Source organism: Callorhinus ursinus, unplaced genomic scaffold, assembly GCF_003265705.2.
Source record: "Callorhinus ursinus isolate GAN/ISIS: 27379988/994484 unplaced genomic scaffold, GSC_fseal_2.0 scaffold13, whole genome shotgun sequence".
Classification (NCBI taxonomy): Eukaryota; Metazoa; Chordata; class Mammalia; order Carnivora; family Otariidae; genus Callorhinus; species Callorhinus ursinus.
The window spans coordinates 3806755-3827785 of NW_027397075.1; the positions used below are offsets into that span (position 1 = coordinate 3806755).

Here is a 21031-nt window from a genome sequence, read left to right on the forward strand (position 1 = left end):
TCAGTTAGGATGCATTCATGCAGCAACATCCAAAACAGCCAGAATCAACCATGTAGCCGGACGTTTATGGCAGGAAGGAGGTGGCCATCAATAACTTACGTGAAAAGCTGCAGGTTACCGCCCAGCACGTACAGTGGTGTGTTTTATGGCGATAGAAAACACGCAGAGACCCAGGATGGGTCTGTCAGATGTCAGCAGTGGGCGCTTCTCCGTGGTGTGTTGTGGGTAATTTTTATTTTATTCTTTCGATTTACCTGTATTTCCTAGATTTTTCTACACTGCAGTTGTATTTTTTAGTAACAAAAAGTGTAAAACTTTTAGCCCATTTAAAAAGAAGTGGCCATAAGTATGCAGAGAATCAAAAGACTCCGGAGCCTCCGGGGCCTGGGACCGAGTGGGGGAGGGTAGGTGCGAAGACCGTTGAGGCCGTCCCCAGGGGGGCCTCCTCACTGTGCCCTTGTCCCTGCAGCTGGGAGAGCAGCTCAAACAGCTGGTGCCGGCGAGCGGCCTCACGGTCATGGATCTGGAAGTGGAGGGCGTGTGCATCCGGTTCAGCCCTTTGATGACAGCAGCAGGTAACCAGTCTCCATGGGTTGCCCTCCTTCGTTCTGGGAGCAACAGTGACATGTCCGTGAAAGTCCGGGCGGTGGTTCATTTGCTTTTCCTTGGGATACTCTGCCCTCTGTTTGAAGACGCTTTTTCTTTGCTTTTGGGCTACATTTAGGTAGATGAGCTTTCCAGGGTAACATCACTTGAGCCTCCCTGTGTTTTGGTGTCTTGTGACCCTTCGCTGTCTCCCGGGAGAGGCACCCATGGGGCTTGGGGCTCCCAGCAGCTGGGCCGCCTGCGGAGACTCTGGGCTGTGGGGAGCAGAGCCTGTGCCGCTGTATTCCCTGCTCAGGGCTCTCCGGCGGTTCGGACAGACCGTGAAGGTGGAGGGCCACGGTTTTAGACATTGGAGAAAGAGGGACGGCTGCAAGTACATGGGCTTTTACGACAGAACGTTCTGGGTGTGCATCCAGACCTGCTTCCCGCTCCCACGTCGTAGCGTGCAAGATCCTGTCTTGTGAAGTGCTTTAGGTTGCCCGCCTCCGTGTCATGGGACTGAACAACCCGCTAACAAAAGATACGTTAAAAACTGACGATGCTTTATTTCTGAGATGATTTAAAGGTTTTCAGAAAATCTTTTTTTTTAAATGAGATATTTTTAACATTTTGGGGAAGATACTTGCTCGAGGACCTCAAAGTAGGGGGATGTGGGGCATTTGTCCTGCAAAAAAAAGCCCGCCACAAAGACGACTGGCGGCTTCCCAATCTTCCAGTAGTTTCTGCACGTGGTATGCCGGGGGCTTGAGCCCCAGAGGCTTAGTCTCTAAACCTGGCAGAGTGAGCTGAGGACACCCGAGGCAGCACGTACGGAGGCTTAGTGCGATCCTTTCCCACATTTGAGTCGCACGCACAGGGTAGTGATGTTGGGTCCCTGCCGGCCCTGGGGGCTCTCAGGCTGTCCTCGGTGCTGTTGTCGTCAACCTGCCCTTCTGCCTCCCCCTCACACACCCGCCAGAATCCCGCTCTCCCCAGGATGTCATGTGCTTGCCTCATCCTTTCTGGCCTGCAGTACGATATCGATAACTGGAGCGGAGTCCTGTGAGAAGAATCGGATTTCCTGTTAGAGTTTCATCGTGTGTTACATCAGGGGTTAATTCTGTCCTCTGTGTGAGAGAGAAGCGTGTCTACATACACTGCAGGAGCTGCTGTATGAACTTAGAGCGCCAGGTTTTTCTATACGGGCTTAGTGGCCTTTTTTTTTTTTTCTTAAATGCTTTAGCTCCTGCTGACCAGACGGCCCTGGAGCTGCTGACCTCCCTGACAGTGGGAGGGGAGCCCTGCCCTCTGGCTTTCACCATGTTCCTTACACATTTCTCTAACACTCTGGGGACGCTTTCAGTTTTAGGCACTCGGGGAGAGGATGTGGATCAGCTTGTGGCCTGTATCCAGAGCAAGCTGCCCGTCCTCACCTGCACACTGCAGCTACGGGAGGAGTTCAAGCAGGAGGTGACAGCAGCGGCAGGTCTCCTGCACGTCGATGACCCGAACTGGCCTGGAATAGGGGTTGTCAGGTACGTGTTCTTGCTGTTCTGCCATGTAGAGACCGCGGGTGTGGACCGGCTTAGAAATTGGCGGTGAATTTGTGTGGTCACAGCGAACATGTCTAATGGAAGGAAAGTCAGCAAGATGTTTTGGGTGCTTAGCAAAGCCCGGCGCAGCGGCAGGTGTGGCCACCCTTGCCCTCAGTGAAGTAGCGGTCCCTGTACTTCCCGTGCCAGCTCGCAGGTGACCGCGGGGCGGGGACACGTGCAGGTGCACAGCTGACAGATGCTTACCCCCACGGGGTACAGAGAGTCACTAAGGACCACTAAGACCGAGAACCCCCTCGCCGGCCAAGCACCCGCCTCTGGCCGTCGTTGGTTATCCCTGTGGCTGTTTTCCGTCTCCTTCCAGGACAAGGGGAGATTCCCTGCTTCTGCTACAAATGAGGCTTCCAGACCTGGCCTCTCTCTTAAGTTTCATGGATTGAAGACTTGGGCCTTCCTTGCCGTGTTCTTGACGCTGTCTGACCTTGAGATGCTTGAGTGGCTCCTTGGCCCGTGTGTCTCACATTCTTGGAAATCACCAGTAGCTTAGAACCCCCTGCAGTCCTGCGTGCGAAGAGGCGTTTGATCTTTTAGATTGAAATACTGTTATTTTATGTTGTTTGTAGGTATGAACATGCTAATGATGATAAGAGCAGTTTGAAATTAGATCCAGAAGGGGAAAAAATCCATGCTGGACTCCTGAAAAAGTTAAATGAACTGGAATCTGACCTTACATTTAAAATGGGTAATTACTATTTTTATAAGTCAACTCTTAACTTGGGAAGGCCTTTTCTAACTGGTTAGGGGAGGGGGGGGGGCTGTGTCCCCTCAGAGGAAATGCTGGTTTAGTTCTTTCTAGGGTGAGCTAGCTCCCTCCCTCTCCTGCAGCCTCTCCGGGCATCCCGTGTCCCTGTTAGCACTGGGGAGGGAGGCTCCTTTGTGTGCGGCCTTGTGACCGAACACTTGGGAACCAAGTCGGTCGGTTGTTTCTTCCCGCAGGCCCGGAATATAAAAGCATGAAGAGCTGTATTTACATTGGCATGGCGAGCGACGACGTGGATATTTCTGAACTAGTGGAGACCATTGCAGTCACAGCCCGAGAAATTGAGGAGAACTCACGGGTCTGTAAGACTGATCTGTGTCTCGTTCCTTTTCTGGGTTTTCTCCAGGCAGCTAGCTGAGGTCCCAAAGGAAGAAGCTCCCCTCAGAAACATCTGTTCATTCCCAAAAAGGGTGTGAATGCTTCCCATGAGCTAAACCTTGTGCCAGGAATCCAGAAGCCCACGAAGACTGGACACAGTCCCTGCCCTGGGTGGGCTCACCACTGGGGGGCCAAGATCCCCATAGCCGGGCGAGGCAGCAAATGCCGATGGGGAGAAGTTAGGGGTAGCAGAGCGTTCGGGAAGACGCAGCCACCTCTGCCTGAGAGGGTGAGGAGAGAGTTCCTGAGCATAGCTGGTCCTGGGGCTGCATGAGGCACGTGTTTCTCACAGCAGAACTTCCCGCCAGTAATAGACCTTCTTTTGGCTGGTTGGCGCGGAGACCAAGCTGTAAGCTTCATGGTCGTTCTGCAAACCAGGTAATTGAGTCAGTAGAAATCCCTCAGAGGCAGAGAGAAGGAACTAAAGCAAGAGGGGTCTGAGGAGACCAAGGCTGGTAGGAAGTTGGCTGTGAGCCTGAGGAGCCGGCTTTATTCATTCTCCGGTGGACATCCTAAAGGTTCTGCTAAACTCACTCTGTCGCTTCCAATTCCACTTCCATGAATGTTGAGCAGTGTGTCTGTTTTCTGTCGGTAAGACATTCAGATCACATTTTCTCGTCTCCTTTCCCTGGCAGATGAGGCTGGTCACCAAGGCGTGTCTTACCCTTATCCAGGCATTTTATCCTCTTCTGTTTAATTTCCTATTTTACTCTGTATCCTGGTATTTTAAAAAGTGCAGAATTCCATTTACTAATAATACTTTTGAAAAATGTTGCCCATGCTGTGGTAATAGTTCTAGGCCTCGGGCAAGAAGCTTAAACAACTGGGGCGCTTGGGTGGCTCAGTTGGTTGGGTGTCTGACTCTTGATTTTGGCTCAGATCATGATCTCAGGGTCCTGGGATCGAGCCCCACGTCAGGCTCTGTGCTCAGCACGAAGTCTGCTTGGATTCTCTCTCCCTCCCTCTTCTCCTCCCCACGCTTGCACACTCTCTCTAAAGTCAAATCTTAAAAAAACCTTGGACAAGTAATGTCTTTCTTGGTCCTAACACAGCTTCTGGAAAACATGACAGAGGTGGTTCGGAAAGGGATTCAGGAAGCTCAGGTTCAGCTGCAGAAGGCAAATGAGGAGCGACTTCTGGAAGAGGTGAGGCTGAGCACAGAGCTCCCAGCTGACGCCACACTGGGAGCCCCTGGCAGGATGGTCATAAGCAATGGTTCTGTTTTGCAGGGGGTGTTGCGACAGATCCCTGTCGTGGGGTCCGTCCTGAACTGGTTTTCTCCAGTACAGGCTTCACAGAAGGGGAGAACCTTTAACTTAACAGCAGGTAGGACTGACAAGTGTCATCCCAGGTCTCATTGATCTTGCGAGTTTTGACCTCAGTTCCTGTGATCCCACACACGAGTGGAGGAGCCCGGTGCCCACATGGCGCATGCTCAGCACTGGGTCTGCCCTGGGGACACTGCGATGTAGCATCATCTCTCTCCGGCCTCCACGGCTGCAGCCGCACAAGGGCAGACCCCTCTTCCTGGAAGCCCGTGGGAACGTGCCCCCTCGGCCGTTCGTGTCCTCCACGTGGTGTCTTTTGCTCAGTGCTCAGCGTTAATACTTGTTGCGGTCTTACTAGTGCTTGGCCTCAGCAAGAGGCTGCTTCTGAAAGGGGAGATGAGAAGCCTGTAGTCCGGAGCACCGGGCTAGCTTATTTCAGACCAGGCCCCCAGCAAGTATTAGTAGTTGCCGGGATTTGGGGAAGAAGATGTCCTGTTGGTCTCTTCCTTTTTTGTTCTACTCGGGGAACAGCTCCCTCAGCCTGGGCCCCCTCCCTAGGAAATGATGGCTTCGATCTCCTAGGACCGTAATCTGATTTTTGAACACGCCAGGCCTCAGCCTTCAGCAGAGAGGCATCTGTTCCTTGCTGCTGAAGCACCTTTCCCACTCGCACGTGGATTCCCAGGCATGCTCGGGCCACCCTGCTGGCCGAGGACTGTCCGAGGGACGCAGGGTCCCTGGGGAGGTTCAGGGTGGAATACCCCAGCAGGGCTGGGCCTCGTTGACAGCGCATTTCCGGAGGGCCAAAGGCTCTGCTGGTCTGAGCGAGGCTCAGTGGCCGCAAGAAGCTTCTAGGGGAACGAGGCTGCATGGGTCAGCTCCCAGGGCAGCCTGTACCAGGAGTTTCTGCACACACTTCTCTCTTTCATCGGCAGGCTCCTTGGAGTCCACGGAACACACCTACGTCTACAAGGTACAAGGCACGGGAGTCACACCACCTCAGACCCCCTCGGGCACCCGCACGAAGCAGAGACTTCCAGGTACAGGAGAACTGGTGGTTCCTCTTGGAACATAGACCTTTGCGTCCTGGGGGTTTTTCCTGTTCGGTGTTACCTGCATCCTTTTATTTTCTCTTCACTTAAAGACTCGTTTCCTTTTAACCATGTCCGTCGCCTTGAGCTTTAAACCGTGGAGAAATTTCTCCGCAGCACTTCACGGGGGTAGTTGGGGTCTTGAGAGCTAGCATCACGTTTAAGCTGTCCTTGCCTGAGCTTTTCCTGATGGGGACCTCGGAGGTTCCCGGCCTCAGGAGCCGTGTTGGAGTCCTGCCAGTTCTCATTTCTCACTTCCGGGGCATCAGAGCCTGGGATCGCAGGGGTTTCTCCAGAAGCACTTGGGATTAAATAAAGCAGTCGCTCATTGCACAGAGAGCTTTCAGCACTGTCCATGGCTCTTTCTCTAGGCCAGAAGCCTTTTAAGAGGTCCCTAAGAGGTTCTGATGCTCTGAGCGAGACAAGCTCGGTCAGCCACATTGAAGACTTAGAAAAGATGGAGCATCTGACCAGTGGGCCAGAGCAAGATGTCCTGGAGACCAGCAGCCCTGAGCCCCACCCTGGGGCTCCCACCCTGCAGGACACCGAGCAGACGGGGGCCCTCCAGAACGGGGCCCAGCGCCCAGAAGATGACCGTCCCCAGGTAGAAGAACTGGAGAGCTTAAGATAAAATTCACTGTTTTGCTTTGAGACTGTACTGAGTATTATTTCAGGGAAGATGAAGTTATAATGAAAATGTGAACCGTGCCACATGCTAATGCAAGAGAAATTACTGTTATTTGTGCTTAACTGGGATTTTTTGCACAAATACGTGCCTGAAAGCCAGGCTTTTTAGAAGGGCAATTGACTTGTCTAATTCCACGAGTATGCGGAGCTGTCAATACCATTTTCCCCCGTTACCATAAACACTTGGATTCACAAAGAACACTTAGAATTTCAAGTGCCTGCCACTTGAAACACTTGCTGTTACCATTCTAAACGTAAGTGTAAGACATTGTATGAGGTTACTTATGATGTTTTGTTGAGACAGCTTTCTTTAGAACTCTCTGGGTTCTCCGCTGTACTGCTGCTGGAGAGAGACGACAGGCTTTCCATGTTGGAGCTGGTGTTCTGTTTGGGCAGGCTGCAGCGGACAGCGGGTTTGGATTTGGCTTGAAGGAGAACGGGATTCAGTGGGACTGAACGAGAGCCCATGCCCGCCGTCCCCACTGCTGCTTCCCCGGGGGGCGTGGGGGGGGGGGAAGAAGCCCCCCTGCCGCAGATCCATTTCTCCCTTTATGTACTATTTGTAAACAAAGGACTATCTATGAAGAGTAACTGTAAAACTCTTGGCCATATATATGTATATTTTTAAATATTGGTAAAGCTTTTAAATTGGCACACAGGAATAGACTGTGCTCATTTCTATGTTTAATATCCGAAAACCTGATAGAGATGCTACTCTTAACCTAATATTAACTACGCTGTGTAGCACCCAGTTAAATTCTTAAGTATCCCTTTGACCCATTTGACATGGGAGCTTCTGTGGCTTCTCCCCACTAGCACCTCACCCCTTTGGGCCCAACTCAGAAACAAGAACCAGAAAAGTCATCTTGCTCAGGCTGGTCAAGCCAGACCACTGCAGAAATAACTGGAAGCAAGCCCTTAAATACTGCCCGTTTCTACTTTTCTGGAAGTACTGCGTCTCCTCATTTATCCTAGGTAATGGCCCCTGTGCCTTTAGTCCAGCCAAGTTAAGCTACGGGACACCTCAAGATAGTGGGGTTTCACACTGGGTTTGTGAGCTGTCGTGTTGGAAGCCTTAGTTACACCATATTAAGCCTATAATTAGACTCTGATTGGATGTGATCTCTGACATTTGGCACTTGTCAAAATGCAATTTTTTTTTTTTTTTTTGGTGCAGATGATTAAAGTCTTCCCTGTTTATTTGGTGCAATGAAGTATAGCAGATAACATGGGGAAAGGGGAAATTATCACCTTTAACAAGATTAATTTTTAAATGTTTTTATATATATTTGGAATTGTTAAATTGGTTTTGCTGAAACAGAATTTCACCCTTAAGACACTATTTGAATGTTGGTTTCAATAAAGGTTCTTGAAATTGTTACCAGTGAGTTCAGTTTCTACACAGTAATCAGGCACTGTGCCTGCCTTTAGGGTAGCAACTTCAGAAACCTAAAAGTCTCTAACAAGTGTAACTGGCATATATCACAATGTGGGCATTTTAATGATCTTACACTAAAAGAACAGACTTACCAGTGGCTCTGTGTAACACGTTAAATGTAGTCTCCTAGGAGATTAATTATATTGCACAGCAGACTGATCAGATTCTGAACTTTTCATCTCCATCTAGAAGTATAATACCAGCTTTAATTGATGATTCTAAAACATTTTGGGGCCAAAAAACCCCTCTGTGAGATGCATAGATTGTCACAGAATTTCGGTGCATTTTAAATACTGTTTATCTGTACTGTACTTACCGTTTTTCCTTTATTCCTTGACTAAACAATTAGAAATACCACGTATCCGAAACGGTGGCTTGTCCAATCGCGAGGCAGGCAGCCCCTACGGGGCTCGTATTACCAACAAGGAGAAGGCTGGAGATCAGCTTCAGCGAGCAGAAAGTAAACCTAAACAAATGCCTTTGCCAAAATAAGATTTTATTTTGAAAGTCATTTGAAGGACAGTAAGGAAGGAGCCCTAAGACTCAGCAGATGTAGATTCTAATGCGCATTCTTTGCAGCCCCCACGGTGGTCTTTGTCAGGCCAAGTTGCTTGCTTTCTTTGGTGATCCCGTGTTTAGCTTCCTGGAGAAGAGATCTTTTCCCATAAGCCACCTTCATTCTTTTTGTAGAGCAGAGCCTTGTTTCCAGGAAACAGTGCGCTGGTGGGAGATGGGTGTTTTTTTAAAAACATCAAGGTAGACCTAATATGTTCCACGAAGTGGGGCGGCTCAGCCAGAGGCGAAGTGGAAAGGTTCTGGAAAAACAAGATTCCTCGTATGAGAGAGGAAGAACCTGGCTCCGTTAGCCTCCCTGATAGAGCTGTCACAGTATCTCTGTGTTCTTAAACATGGATCTGGATGTTCCGGTCACCCAGTATCTGTCCGTTACAAAATCACCCAGGACATGAGGGTCCTGCAGTAACGGGAGAAGAGCAGTTGCCTGCAGACTCCTTCCGACCCATGCAAACGCCTGGCTGGGACCTAACTTCTCTGCTGATCTAGAAGTTAAAACGGAGTCTGCCGATAGCATCCTAAAAATTACTACTACCCACCACAAGAAAAGTGTCTCTGCTCTAAACTTATTTTTTCTTACAGATGCAGAAACCAGGGTGCAGAGATTTAGGATTTACCCAACCTGTAAATTCTCACCTCTAGTATTTGCTTATCATCTTGCTGCAGCCAGAAATCCACATGTGGAAAGGGCATCCAGGAATACGGTCCTATACGCAGTTGCTCTGTCTTTGCGTCGTAAATACTAATCATCTAAGAACATTTCCAGGATAGAATGTAAGGCATGTTCCCCGCTTCTCAAACCCCACCAGTAACGCCAACCCAGTGCAGTCCAGCAGTCACGCATGTACCTGGGGGCTAAGCTTCTCGAAAATGTCTCCTGATAAAAGCTGCTACTGCCCTGTGTGAGTAACATGCAGTATTTCCTCCAGTCCTGACAACAGTCCTTGAGGAAGATAGTGTTTTTCTCATTTGAGGTGAAAACCTGAGGCTCAGGGGGACAGACAGTGGGCCCGCAGCCGTGGGTGAGCCCGACCCAAGTCCACGGCGGCCGGACTCGCTGCTGCACAAACGTGCCGCAGAACCTGTGCCCAAGCACCCATGTACCTGCAACTTCAGAGCACACCGTGCAGGCCCATCAAAAGCCTGGAGAAACCAACTTGTACAAACGCTCATTTGCCCAATGATCCAATTCCCCGAATCCCCTCAGCTGCCAGTGGTGGGTTCAAACGAGCAGCGTTGGGTTTGGGTTCCTGAGACTGAGCTAGGTGCTGAAGTTAGCAGAGTCCAGGCTACTGTGCGGCTGCGAAAAGTGCAGAAGGAACCTTCCAGCTGTGCACTGGTTGGCAAAAGAGATCGCTCTGAAGGCCAAACATTTCTCCAGTGAAAACGTCCACACCCCATTCGTGCGCACACCTCTCGCAGGAGGGGCGTGCGTGTGTGTGTGTGTGTGTGTGTGTGTGTGTGTGTGTGTGTGAATGCGCTGTCAGGTGTCTCACACCGGAGAAGGGGTGAAAGCGCCCTTTAAGTATTTTTAAATGGCACGTAAGGCTTGGATTTTTCTCTAACTTCCAAAATTAAGGTGTTAGTATTAATAAAGCATCCCTGGCGATCAAACTTGTAAAAACCAATCTGATCATTGTTTTTGGATTAATCTACTTGTTCCAGCAGATCGCCCTTCAAGGACTTGGTCCAAAGGAGTGTGTGCTGCCGAGGGAGAAAACTCTTCTTCCCAGTGCCTGGGTCTCCTTTCCTTGTGGGACATGTAGGTAAAGGTTGCACTAAGTAAAAAGGGTCCGTTCTCTTTGCAATGAATGGTGGGGCACATGTTCCCTCCCTCTACACCTTCAAGGCAGAGAACTGGGGTCTTGAGATTACAACCTAATATTATTCTTTGTTGTGTGTGGGAAAGAGAGCTGATCCCTGATCATTTTATAGCTTTAAAGAAACTCAAACTGTTCACTTCTAAGGTCTACAAAACTTGAGGCTTTGGACTGCGATGCCCTTTTTTTCCCCCCCTGACTCTTAACACAAAGACGATTTCAAACTCACTGGTCCTCCTGTTAAAGCTCGGGCAGCACGGAGCTCCTCCTCTGGACCCCGATCTGGGAAGGATGCTCGGTAAATCTCTGCCGTCTTAATGTTGACAGCTGTGGGGGACAAACAACATTTTCTCTGACTTAAGACACAAATGGAAAGTTTGCATGGTCTTACATTTCTCCCACCTGTAACAGAGCGTGGTGAGTCTCCCCTAGAGAGAGAGGAGAATCATTCTGTTCATTTCCACTGTGAAGAGTGTACCTTCTCCCTTCGTGCAGAGGGAAACTCCTAGCGGGCCTCTGACCACCGTCCCATCTCAGCCGAGCCCGTTGCGCACACAGTGGGGCCCGGGCCAGACTCGGGAAGACTTTGCCCCCAACCAAGAGCAGCTCCCCCTGCGCCCATGGGCAGCCCACCATCCCTCCATGCAAGCGCATGGCAAACCTCCCTGCTCGGCCCTGTGACCGCATGGATCTCTGAACGGCTGGGGGCAGAAGTGTGGCATGGGATCATGGCCAAATCTGGTGTTTTTAAATGTTGTTACTTCCGCCATACACAATTCTAGGGAATGGAATATACGCGATCACAGATGGGACAGAAATCCTCTGCAAACACAGCTAGCTTCCCCCTGCTCTCAACCTCAGCGGCCCTAGGGGCTGTCGCGGGAGAGGGTTCTGGGTTTTCTTGAGCCCGAAGAGCTTTACGCTTTGCTTAGGAGGAACTGGGTTCGCAACCAGACCTTACCAGGTTGTTCATGTGTAAGGAGACGCAAATGCCTGTACTGACCCCGGAGCCCCGGCTGGAGGGGAGCCCTGTTCCCCGTGCCGCTGGCTCTGCTTTCTACCCGCTCCCTTGTTTGTCCCTGTGCTTTCAGGATTGTGGACATTCTTGGTTTTGTAGCCAGAGGGCAGAGAAGGCATGCTGCTTGCCCGGGGCCCGCAGAGGAGCGAGGACAGGAACCTACAGTGAGCACAGCGGCTCCCAACGTGATGACCAGAGCCTGTCCTGCCGGCACAGGAATGGCCTCTGACCCTCGACCAAACACGCTACTTACCAATGCCATGAATCACTGGAAAGTGGTTTTCGTTTTCTTCCCGGTCATTTAATTCTGACAATAACAACAAAAAGGTTCTTTTTAAGATCTAAGAAATACGCAACAATTGCCTTCATGTTCCATAATTAAAGCCAAGAAGGAGCCCACACTGCAAAAGGAGAAAAAATCAGAACACGCAACGGACTGTTTTCCTGCGTCCCTGCCAAGTCCCCGAGCAGGGGGGTCCCCGAGCAGGGGGGTCCCCGAGCAGGGGGGCTGACGGTCCACAAAGTGCCCCGTCCTGAGTTAGAGCCTCCCGGCCCCCTGCACCCTCAGCCGTCCACCACACGTGGGGAAGGGGCCGGGGAAGCCTCTGAAAGTCCCCAGGAAGGATGAAGGTGGGGGTCAGGGTGTCCGCGGGGGAGGGGCGGGCCGTGGCCACAGACGACACCAATGGCACACGCGTCAGCCAGGCGCAGACTCTCCCATGACTGAGGTGCTTCTGCGAGGTCTTGCTTTGAGGGTGAGGGCACCAGCTTTGGGGAGGACGGCAGAACTCACCTGTCACACACAGTGTCACTAAGTGAATGTCCTCTGCTTGTCTGTCAAATTCACCTACAACGATAGTTCCTAGTTAGCAGCACACAGGCTGAGTGAGGCGAGAAGGGGCCAGATTCCCACGGAAGGACGCCACAGCACCCCACGGGCCAAGTGACAGGCCCGTTCCCAGCCTCAGGCCCAAAGCAAACTGACCGAGGCTATCCCCTCCTCTCTCCCTGCTGAGGCCTGTGGGGGCACTGCTGATGCGTAGGCTTTTTACTCTTAATCAACAGTTATAAAAAACTTGATCACTGTAAGAAAAAAAAAGGGAAATACAGGCAAGTATAAGGAGTATATGGGTTTTTACTGGTCTAAGTACGTGGGTTTTTAACGTCCATAGTCCCAGCAGTGAGCGGCACGTACGTTTCCTTTCTTCCTGGCCCGCGCACCCTGCTGAGTCCACTCCAGGTGGGCAGCTTTATGTCCCCACAACGCACCTACCTTCCCACGTAATTCTAAGTCTTGCTTAATGGCTCCTGAGCTGTTTCTTTACTGATGGACATTAGACTATTTCCGAACGTAAAGAATGTTCTTACTGCCCATCTTTGGGCATACATCTCTGCGCACGTTGCCGGTGATTTTCTTAGATTCCCAGGTGCAAATTACTGGGTCAAAGGACATGAAACCTTTTTAAGACTCAAGCCAAGGGGCGCCTGGGTGGCTCAGTCGTTAAGCGTCTGCCTTCGGCTCAGGTCATGATCCCAGGGTCCTGGGATCGAGTCCCACATCGGGCTCCCTGCTCAGCGGGGAGCCCGCTTCTCCCTCTCCCACTCTCCCTGCTTGTGTTCCCTCTCTCGCTGTGTCTCTCTCTGTCAAATAAAATTTTTAAAAAAGACTCGAGCCAAGATGCCAGGTCGCCTTGCCCAGAGCCTGCAGCAGCGACTATGCCAGCGCGTGCGAACGTGCCCAGCTCGCCGCCTCATGGCTCACAGAGCGGGGGCTTAAGCGCTACCTCGGTAGGGGAAACCGTGGCATCAGCGGTGTTCTAATGTTCTGCAGATTAAAATGGACGCTACGGCCCAGAGGGCGGTTCTGCCTTTACACAGGTCAGTGGTATTTGGGACCGGGTGGACTGCTGTCACACGGACACTCTGGCCCCCGTCCCCTCAGCCCCTTGAAACCGAGCTCTGCGCTCCTCCTGCCCGAGTCCCGGCTCCAAGCAGCGGGGCCCCTCCGAGGTTTGGCACTAACGAGGATGTTTTTACCCAAGCCACAGTGGGCGCAGACTTCTGTCGGAGTTGGGAGAAAGCAGGGCACTTACTGAGAAGCTGATGAGTAAGTTTTTGTGACAACTGCCTGTCGTCACTGAAGCCTCCCACGAGGTGCACTTCCAGCCTGGCAAAGAGACAGGACGGGGGTCAGAGGCCCACACTCGGGCACACAGCTCTCTGCGTCCACGAAGCCACGCTCCAGCGGTGCCTCCTGCGGGCCACGTCCGTGCCGTGGCGCAGGGAGGACACGTCTGGGTGGCACTGGGGGAAACGGGTGAGGCTGCCAAGGGCTGCGTGAGCCTCCGGGGACCCCGTCCAGGGGCCCCAACGGCCCAGGGGAGCTGCGTCTGCTGGCGACAGGCACCGCTGCGCTGCGGAGGGCCAGACGCCCAGCTCCGGAGGAGCAGGACTACTGCCCGCTTTCACCCACCCGACGCGGGGCTTCCAGAAACCTCGGACACGTCTCTCAGCCTGAGGGGGCGCGGGGCTGGGCAGGGGAGGCGGCGGACGGCGCGGAGACTGCACTGGGCCCCTCCGGGCTAGCTCCCGTCCACCTCACCCGGACGGACGGAGTATCCTCTCCATTTCCGAGAGGGAAACGGGGTCGGTTCCTAAAGCCACGCGTACCCACTACACCAGCTTTTCCAAGCTGGGGACCCCCTGCCGCTCCCTCGGGGCGAGCCTCCCGAGGACGGTCCCCACACACACTAGCACGGCCGAGCCCTGAGAAGCCCCACGGCTGGAAACCCCGAACTCCCCTGCTGGACCCCGTGTCCCCCGCCCTCGTCTACCGATCCCCTTGTCCGCAGCCCGGAACAGCGCCTTCTACGGCAGACAAAGCCTTCCTGACCAAAGAACCCGAAGCGGCCACTGAACCGGCCATGTCGCCAGCACGAGGACAAGCATCAAGGGGCCCCAACGAACGTGAGCCAGCAGGAGGCGCCGTGATGGGCACGGGGCTCCAGGTTCGCCTGCCCGGGTGTCCTGCAGCAGACCTGCCACGTTAGTTCCAGAACCCAGCAAGGACCCCCCCCCCCCCCCCCAACCCCCCGCCACCGTGTCCCCGCGGAACGAGCACGCCCAGCATCGAGTGAAATCACCGAGCGCCACCCACACGGGGCACACACTCCCAAGGCCGGCCCGGCCTGGGTGACACGAAGGAAACTCGCAGAGCTTCCCTGCCTCCAGCCCTTCCCACCGCATAACATCCCATGGGGCTCCCTGAAGGCCCCCCTGCCTTAGAATGGGGGCGCCCCGGGGCACCTTCTGACTGGGAGGAAGCCCCCAACAAGTGACTGCCGGAAGAACGGACGGACGCGGGGAGGCAGCATCTGGGGTCTAAAAAAGCGACGTCAGACACGTGAACATCTCAAAGCACGTGAGTGACAAGACAGCCGGAGGTTCAAAGTCAGACCTTCAGGACCGTCAGCCTGTACCCGTCACCCCACAACCACTGACGAGGGGCCCACGCCGTGCCAGTTCTGCTCCCCGGGAGCAAGGCAGCCACCATGGCCATGACCTCCTGCGTTGCTGCCACGGCCGGCCCCGCCACACCAGGGTGCACGGTTCCCGACAGCACAAGACAGACGAGTGTGGAGCTCACCTTCCACACTGAGCGTGGTCAGAGAAGGCTTTTATGGAGCTCATGATCAAGGGGACCTCCGCTCTGGTGTCGGTTCCATCACAGTGGGTCAAGCAGGTGGCCCCGTTACCTGAAGGAAAGGGTGGAATGACTCAGGTTATTCGCCGTGAGAGCTCGGGATGCCAGGCACACCTACTGCTGTCCCTTCGGACCGCCTCATCTCTGGGTAGCCTGGAGGAAGAAGGAACAGAAACATCTGGGCTGCCCCGGCCAACCCTCCTGACCAGGGCCACGGGGAGACAGCACGCAGGCTGGAGAGGTGAGCGGGGCCCGGGAGACTCAGGCGCAGGCTCTGACGGCCCCACGCGGGCGGCCGCTTTAAGGAACGGTTTCCTTCGTGTCTCTCATCCTACCTGTGTGCCTCAGGACCACAATGTGACAAGTGGTGGCATCATCAGAACCCAGAATGGAGATGGAGCCTGTTTGAAAAAGAAAGAAAATAAAATATCCAGTAGCCTTGGGGGGTAACGCCCAATGCACGGCTTCCTAACCTACCATCCTTTGGGGAGGTCACTGCCAGCTCTCTTTGCTGAACATACAGAAGGCCCTGGGGTCCCACTTGTTGAACAGACTGACCTCTGAGAAGTCTGGCTCTTTCCTGTTTAATTAAGAAAAAAAATAAAATAGTGATGGAAATTAGTGAGGGCTGGGTACCCAGCGAGGGCTCGCAGGGCTCGGCGTGGGAGCACTACCAGGTGGACCAGCTAAGCTAACGGGACAGCAGTCGCTATCGTGGGGGACAGGGCAGAGGAACGGTGAAGTTCTCTTCCTTGATGAACCCACAAAACGAGACCTGACTCAGGAGCAAGAGACTCTGCCCAACTCTGCAACTGGGAAGGGAATCGGAGTGTCGGGGCCAGCGCCCCGGCCGGCTCCGCAGCCACAGCCCTCGTGGGGAGTGAGGCGGGGACTCTTCCTGTCCCCCATCTGGCCCTCCCACTTTGGGACCCCCGCACTGAGTATGCACCCCGAACGTGCACCTCCCTGCAAGCGGCCAGCAACACTGAAGGCCACATATAGGAAGATGGTCTGGCGATGTAAATGGAAAAGATACAAAAGCGTAAAAAAAAAAAAAAGCCCCACAAAACCCAAAACTTGAAAGCTCTAACTATACCGGTTCCTACAGCAGGGCTCAGGCGCTACTACACACGGGAGGCTCCATTCTGCGAATGCTCTCTGATGGGGTCCCTACCGGAAAGGAGTGGCCAGGAGCCAGCCAACCCATGGAAAGGCCGTGTTAATATCAGGTGTCAAAACTTCCTCTCCTTGAATGTGAGCATGAATTCTGCGGTCAGCACGCACACCCGTGCATGGAAGCGCTGAATCACCGGATGGTGCGCCTGAAGCGAATATTATCACCCAGGATGGCAACCACCCTGGAATTAGGGTTTAAAAAAAATCTTAGGCAGGGGCGCCTGGGTGGCTCAGTCGTTTAAGCGTCTGCCTTCAGCTCAGGTCATGATCCCAGGGTCCTGGGATGGAGCCCCGCGTCGGGGAAGCCTGCCTCTCCCTCTCCCACTCCCCCTGCTTGTGTTCCTGCTCTCGCTGTGTCTCTCTCTGTCAAATAAATAAATAAAATCTTTTAAAAAATTTTAGGCAGTACCCTAAAAAAATTCAAAATAATAATAATAATAAACCCTCAGGTGGTTCAATTCTTCAATGAAAACAAACTTTTTTTCAAAGACGTCAGACTGATAGAACGATTTATACCATCACAGGATACACGCGCTGGGTCCTTCCTTCTCACTTGCAACAAGCAAGCTCCTCAGAGAACAAATTCCCATCCCACTGCGCAGTGTCGGGCCTGGAGCAGAGAGCTTTCTGGTCTTACAGGCTTGTCTCCTGCCTGGGGCTCATGCGGGTTGGTGCTTGCTGACTTCGTAAAACACAAGATGTAAAAATCAACCAACCAACCAACCATGATCAGCTTGACTAGTTACACCATGTTTTCTTCTTTTCATAAACCTTCATTAACTGGAAGCGAGGCGGCAATGAGCAAGACCGTGCCTCCTCCACAGAACCAGCCAGAAGGAGCCCAGGAGCTGTGGTGTCAGGCCGGAGACGGGAGAAGGCAGCTTTGCCTTGTGTTCCCCCTTGAGCACATACCTTCTGCCTTAGTCTTTCGGGGGCGGGGAAAGGAGGGCGAAGGCAACTTGTGACCAACCGCTTTCACGCGGGGCCAGCACCCAAAAGCAAAGCCGTGTGTGCAAGCATGAACTGCCACTTGCATACCCAAGACCAGAAATCGTGACGTCCCAGCACCCCGCCCCCAACCCAGCTCCAATTTCCCAGCAGACAGGAGCATAAATCAGAAGAGAGGATGCCACAAAGGGACAAGAACATGTTGTTTGGGTTTCCCACGTTAAGAAATGAAAAAAAGTTTAGCCAAACTTCTCCACGGTGCAAAAACACGGAGAGCTACTTCATGAGCTCCCATCCCTTCCTGAAATAAAGGAGCCCCGTCTTCTCAACGTCTGCTAATCTCTGGAAACTCGGAGTCCCCAAGGAATCCCCTCTTGGGCAGGCTCTCGTTTCCCAATTCCTCTTCCTGAGCGCCCCTCGCTTAAGCCAGGGCTCAGCAAACTTTTCTCTGAAAAGGGCCAGAGAGTAACTATTTGGGGCTCTGCTGGGGTGCGGTCTCCTCTTGCAACCACTAGGCTCTGCTGTGCAGCCTGCGAGCGGAGACAACACGTAAACAAGTACACGGGCGTGCTGTCCCCGGAAGACTTCATTTATGGGCAACACCGCCATCTGAATTCATTTGATATAATTTCACATGTCACGAAATACTCCTCTTTGGATTTCCTCCCCACCCCCCATTTAAAAATGTAAAAACCATTCGTGGCTCACAGGCTGTCCACAGTCAGCATCTGGCCCGGGGCTGGAGTTCACTGACCCCTGTCTTAGCCAATCACTTAGTATGACCACGCGTCCCTCTCCCCTGCTGCCATAGTCTGTCAATTCTTCCTGCAAGTTCTCCCCCACCCCAGGGAAAAGGGGATGATGCTGTCTGCTCCTTAGCCTGTGTGAGGATTAACTGGGTGGCCGTCCCCATGCCCGCCTGTTTCCCTGACCCCGAGGTCCCCCTCGCCACCCACGCGACCCTCCCCGATGGCTGCCGGCGTCACTGCTTCTCAAGGCTGATTCTGTTCCATCCCTTTCCTGCTCGGAAACCCTTTGAGTCCAGCAATTTCACTTGTGGGAATAATTAGGGGGGGTTATTAAGACTTAGCTCTGTGAATGTTCATAAAACGCCGAAGATTTAGAAATACCCTGCATGCTGAGAGGCAGGAACTAAGTTACGGGGCATTCATGCCGTGTAATGCTACGGAACCACACTTAGCACGATGCTGGGGGACTGGCTACTGAGCACCGGCAGGTGACTCGGTAAGAGCAAAGGCTCAAAGATGAGAGCCCCGCCCAGAGGAATGAATGTTCCGCGATGCTGACCACGGATGTAGACCTGCCCTGTCTCAGAGTAGCCACTCACCACGCCTGTGGCTGTTGAGCACCAGAAACGTGGCTAGTATGACTGAGGAACTGGGTTTTCCATTTTCTTTCGTGGTGATGACATATAAGGGGCCCCATGTAGTGGGGGGAAAGGGGGTCCAGACTGAGCAGTGCCACGCTAGAGCCAAAGGCAGGCCGTCCGGGTCCCCACGCGGGCTTCACCACTCCCACGATGTGGGGCTCCGGGCAACTCACTCCACCTGTCTGTGCTCATCTCTAACATGGGCCAAGCGAGAACACCTGCTTCCGCAGGCGGGGGACGTCCCCTGGCGTCCCCGTAAGGCCTGCCACTCCTGCTCGGTGCCGGGCCTGGCTAGGGACGGGTTTTTAACTGCGGCCGCCGCACAGGCCAGAGCGTCCCGTGAAAAAGACACATCGCCGAACAGAGTATGGACTTTGCGCTCACTTTCGGAAGTACATCATTTGTATGTAAAGAAAAACCTCTGCACCAAAACGCCAACAGTGGTTGTGGTGTCCTTTTTGACGTCTATATGTTCGTTCTTAAAAAAGGCACGCACGACTAGTTCTAGAAAAACTAAGGAAAGCTTTCATTTCACCCCACTGCTTATTCGGTCAAAGATCCACCGAAACCCCTCTAACCCCGGGGCGACCCACCTCCCTGGGTCTCTATCTCCCACTCTCTCCCCTCACCCCCTCTGCGCCGGGGGGAACCCTGCCCGTCCACCGGCTCTCCCCCTCCTCCCCCTGTTCTGATCTCTCCCCTGCGTCCATCCTTCCCTAAGACCGCTGCAAAGGCGGTGAGCACCCCCAGTTTCCTGTAATGCACACTGGCCCCCACGAGGCAGCCAGCCTTCAAGCTGGCCGGCCATCCTGGCCTATCACAGCCCTCCCGACGCTCCACTGAGTGTGCTGCTTCGGACACTCTTCCTAACTTTTTATCACAGAAATTCTCAGGGAGACATAAAAATAGTGTCCCCTAAATTCTTTAGGCAGCTAAAATATTTTCCCCTTGGAGAGTCCTACTCCGACTTCATCAGTTAACGAGGCGACAGCGATGCAGCCCAAGGAAAACGCTTAGAACAGGGCCTGATGTCTGCTAAGTACCCAGAAGGTCGACTGTTTTCTTGAACTGCAGGCTGAGAATCACAGAGGTGCCCCCTTTTCCCTGTAACTCCTCATCCTTCAGGTCATTCTCAGGGGTCCTTCTGCTTATTCATGGATATAACAAATATTTGCAAAGCGCAGATTCATGGCCAGAGACTACCCTAGGCGCGGAGGACACGGAGCAATAACACACAGTCTGTTCAGGAAGCTCATGTTCTGGGGGACAGATCGAGGGAGAATCAACACAACAAGTATGCAGACAAAATACTTCCAAAGTGTGCAACGGTTAACAGGAAACCCCACTACGACCTTCGGTGAGCCTTCGGTGAGCCTCGAGGCTAGGTCAAGTTCGTCCGCTTCACCTCACAGTGCAAACGGGCATTCTTCCTGGATGGCACTTAACAGTGTATGGTTTTTGAGCCGTTCTGTAATCAAAAACCATCCCCTCTAACTAGGCTGTAAAGCAGTCCGCCCTGCATGTAGGAAACAGGCGAACACGGTTCCCGACAGACATCGGAGGCTCAGTAGGTATCTGCAGTCAACGAACTGACGGATTCCCCCTTAACCAGAGCTGGGGCACGTGAGAGGTTTGGACCCATTTCTTTTTTACGTTAAGAACCCCTTTCCAAACTGTCTCTGCATAAGCATGGACCACGGGTTCAGAGATCTGCTTGAGGACAAAAGCAGAAGACGGAACAAAACCTAACCCTTCCATCAGGGCGTGGTCCTCAACACGGCTCAGCTGGGGGGAAAGCAGGGCCCTTCCTTCTGGCTAAAAATACCCGTGGGCCCTAATCCCCGGGGGGGTGGGGAAAAGCCCGGGGAAGCGGCCGGGTGCCCCTGGCCGGAGCCCCGCCGGGAGGAGCGGCTCCCCGCGGGGCGCGGACCCCGGCGAGTGCCAGCGCGCAGGAGCGCTGCCCAGGGTGGCCTCAACGGGCCAAGCCCGGCTCGAGGTCGGGGAGTCCCCGGGCGCCCTCCGGCCGCGGTGCTGTGCGACCTCGGGCAAGTCGCCTAACCTCTCTGGGCCGCCCGCCCCTCCTCCGGCAAAGAGAGGCCTCGGCAGAATGCCCTCGAAGGTTCCAGGGAGGGGAAAGCCCCACAACAGACGCCTCGAGCCAAGGCTCGCTGTCGGCGGCCGGGGCTCCCGACGTGCCGCCAGTCGTTCCGCTGCGCCAAGTTTAAACTCTGCCTCCAGGAGCGCGGAGGCAGGCGGCGGGGCGAGGAGGGTCGGGCCCGCCCGGCAGGGCCCTTCGGGTCCGCCTCGAAGCTCCCTTCCCCCCACCCCAGCCCGGGCCCCGCTCACCTCCAGAGGCGGGTGGGCTCGCACCAGGTCCCCGGCGGACTGCGGCAGCCGCACTCGCCGCCCCTCGACGAGCAGCGGCATCGCGGAGGCGGCCGCCCGGGCAGGCCCAGGGAGGCGGCGGCCTCCCCAGCCCCGGGCCGCCCGCGGCCCCCGCCCCCGCCCCCGGGCCGCCCCGCCGCGCCCCGCCCCCCGCGGGCGCCGCCGGGAAGTGGAGTCCCCCGGGGCGGCGGCGGGGGG

The 21031-nt window shown here is 54.0% G+C and overlaps 2 protein-coding genes across 8 annotated transcripts in view; one reads left to right on the forward strand and one right to left on the reverse strand.

Annotated features, from left to right (window-relative positions):
* The window catches only part of PDXDC1 (pyridoxal dependent decarboxylase domain containing 1), a 52415-nt gene extending 44652 nt beyond the window's left edge, over nt 1–7763 (forward strand). For all 4 annotated transcript variants that reach the window (XM_073899465.1, XM_073899466.1, XM_025855604.2 and 1 more), the window contains 8 exons: nt 470–575; nt 1949–2120; nt 2762–2880; nt 3135–3256; nt 4389–4481; nt 4566–4662; nt 5540–5644; nt 6067–7763. In XM_073899465.1, the coding sequence (XP_073755566.1) occupies nt 470–575; nt 1949–2120; nt 2762–2880; nt 3135–3256; nt 4389–4481; nt 4566–4662; nt 5540–5644; nt 6067–6326 (1074 nt within the window). In that variant the 3' untranslated portion in view covers nt 6327–7763. The remainder of the gene's footprint in view (nt 1–469; nt 576–1948; nt 2121–2761; nt 2881–3134; nt 3257–4388; nt 4482–4565; nt 4663–5539; nt 5645–6066) is intronic.
* Nucleotides 7764–8295: 532 nt separating this feature from the next.
* Nucleotides 8296–20957, reverse strand: NTAN1 (N-terminal asparagine amidase). 4 transcript variants are annotated; one of them, XM_073899469.1, is made up of 10 exons: nt 20795–20957; nt 15412–15514; nt 15270–15335; nt 14878–14986; nt 13325–13398; nt 12025–12078; nt 11485–11538; nt 10443–10540; nt 9030–9143; nt 8296–8540 (listed from the first exon to the last, which is right to left on the reverse strand). In XM_073899469.1, exons 1-10 carry the CDS (start codon nt 20873–20875, stop codon nt 8496–8498), a joined length of 798 nt encoding a protein of 265 aa, XP_073755570.1. In that variant the 5' UTR covers nt 20876–20957; the 3' UTR covers nt 8296–8495. The 4 variants fall into 4 exon arrangements, with proteins under 4 accessions (XP_073755570.1, XP_025711392.1, XP_073755569.1 ...); XM_025855607.2 differs by having other exon boundaries at nt 8296–8635; XM_073899468.1 differs by lacking the exon at nt 20795–20957 and adding an exon at nt 16627–17987 and having other exon boundaries at nt 8296–8635.
* Nucleotides 20958–21031: the final 74 nt, after the last annotated feature.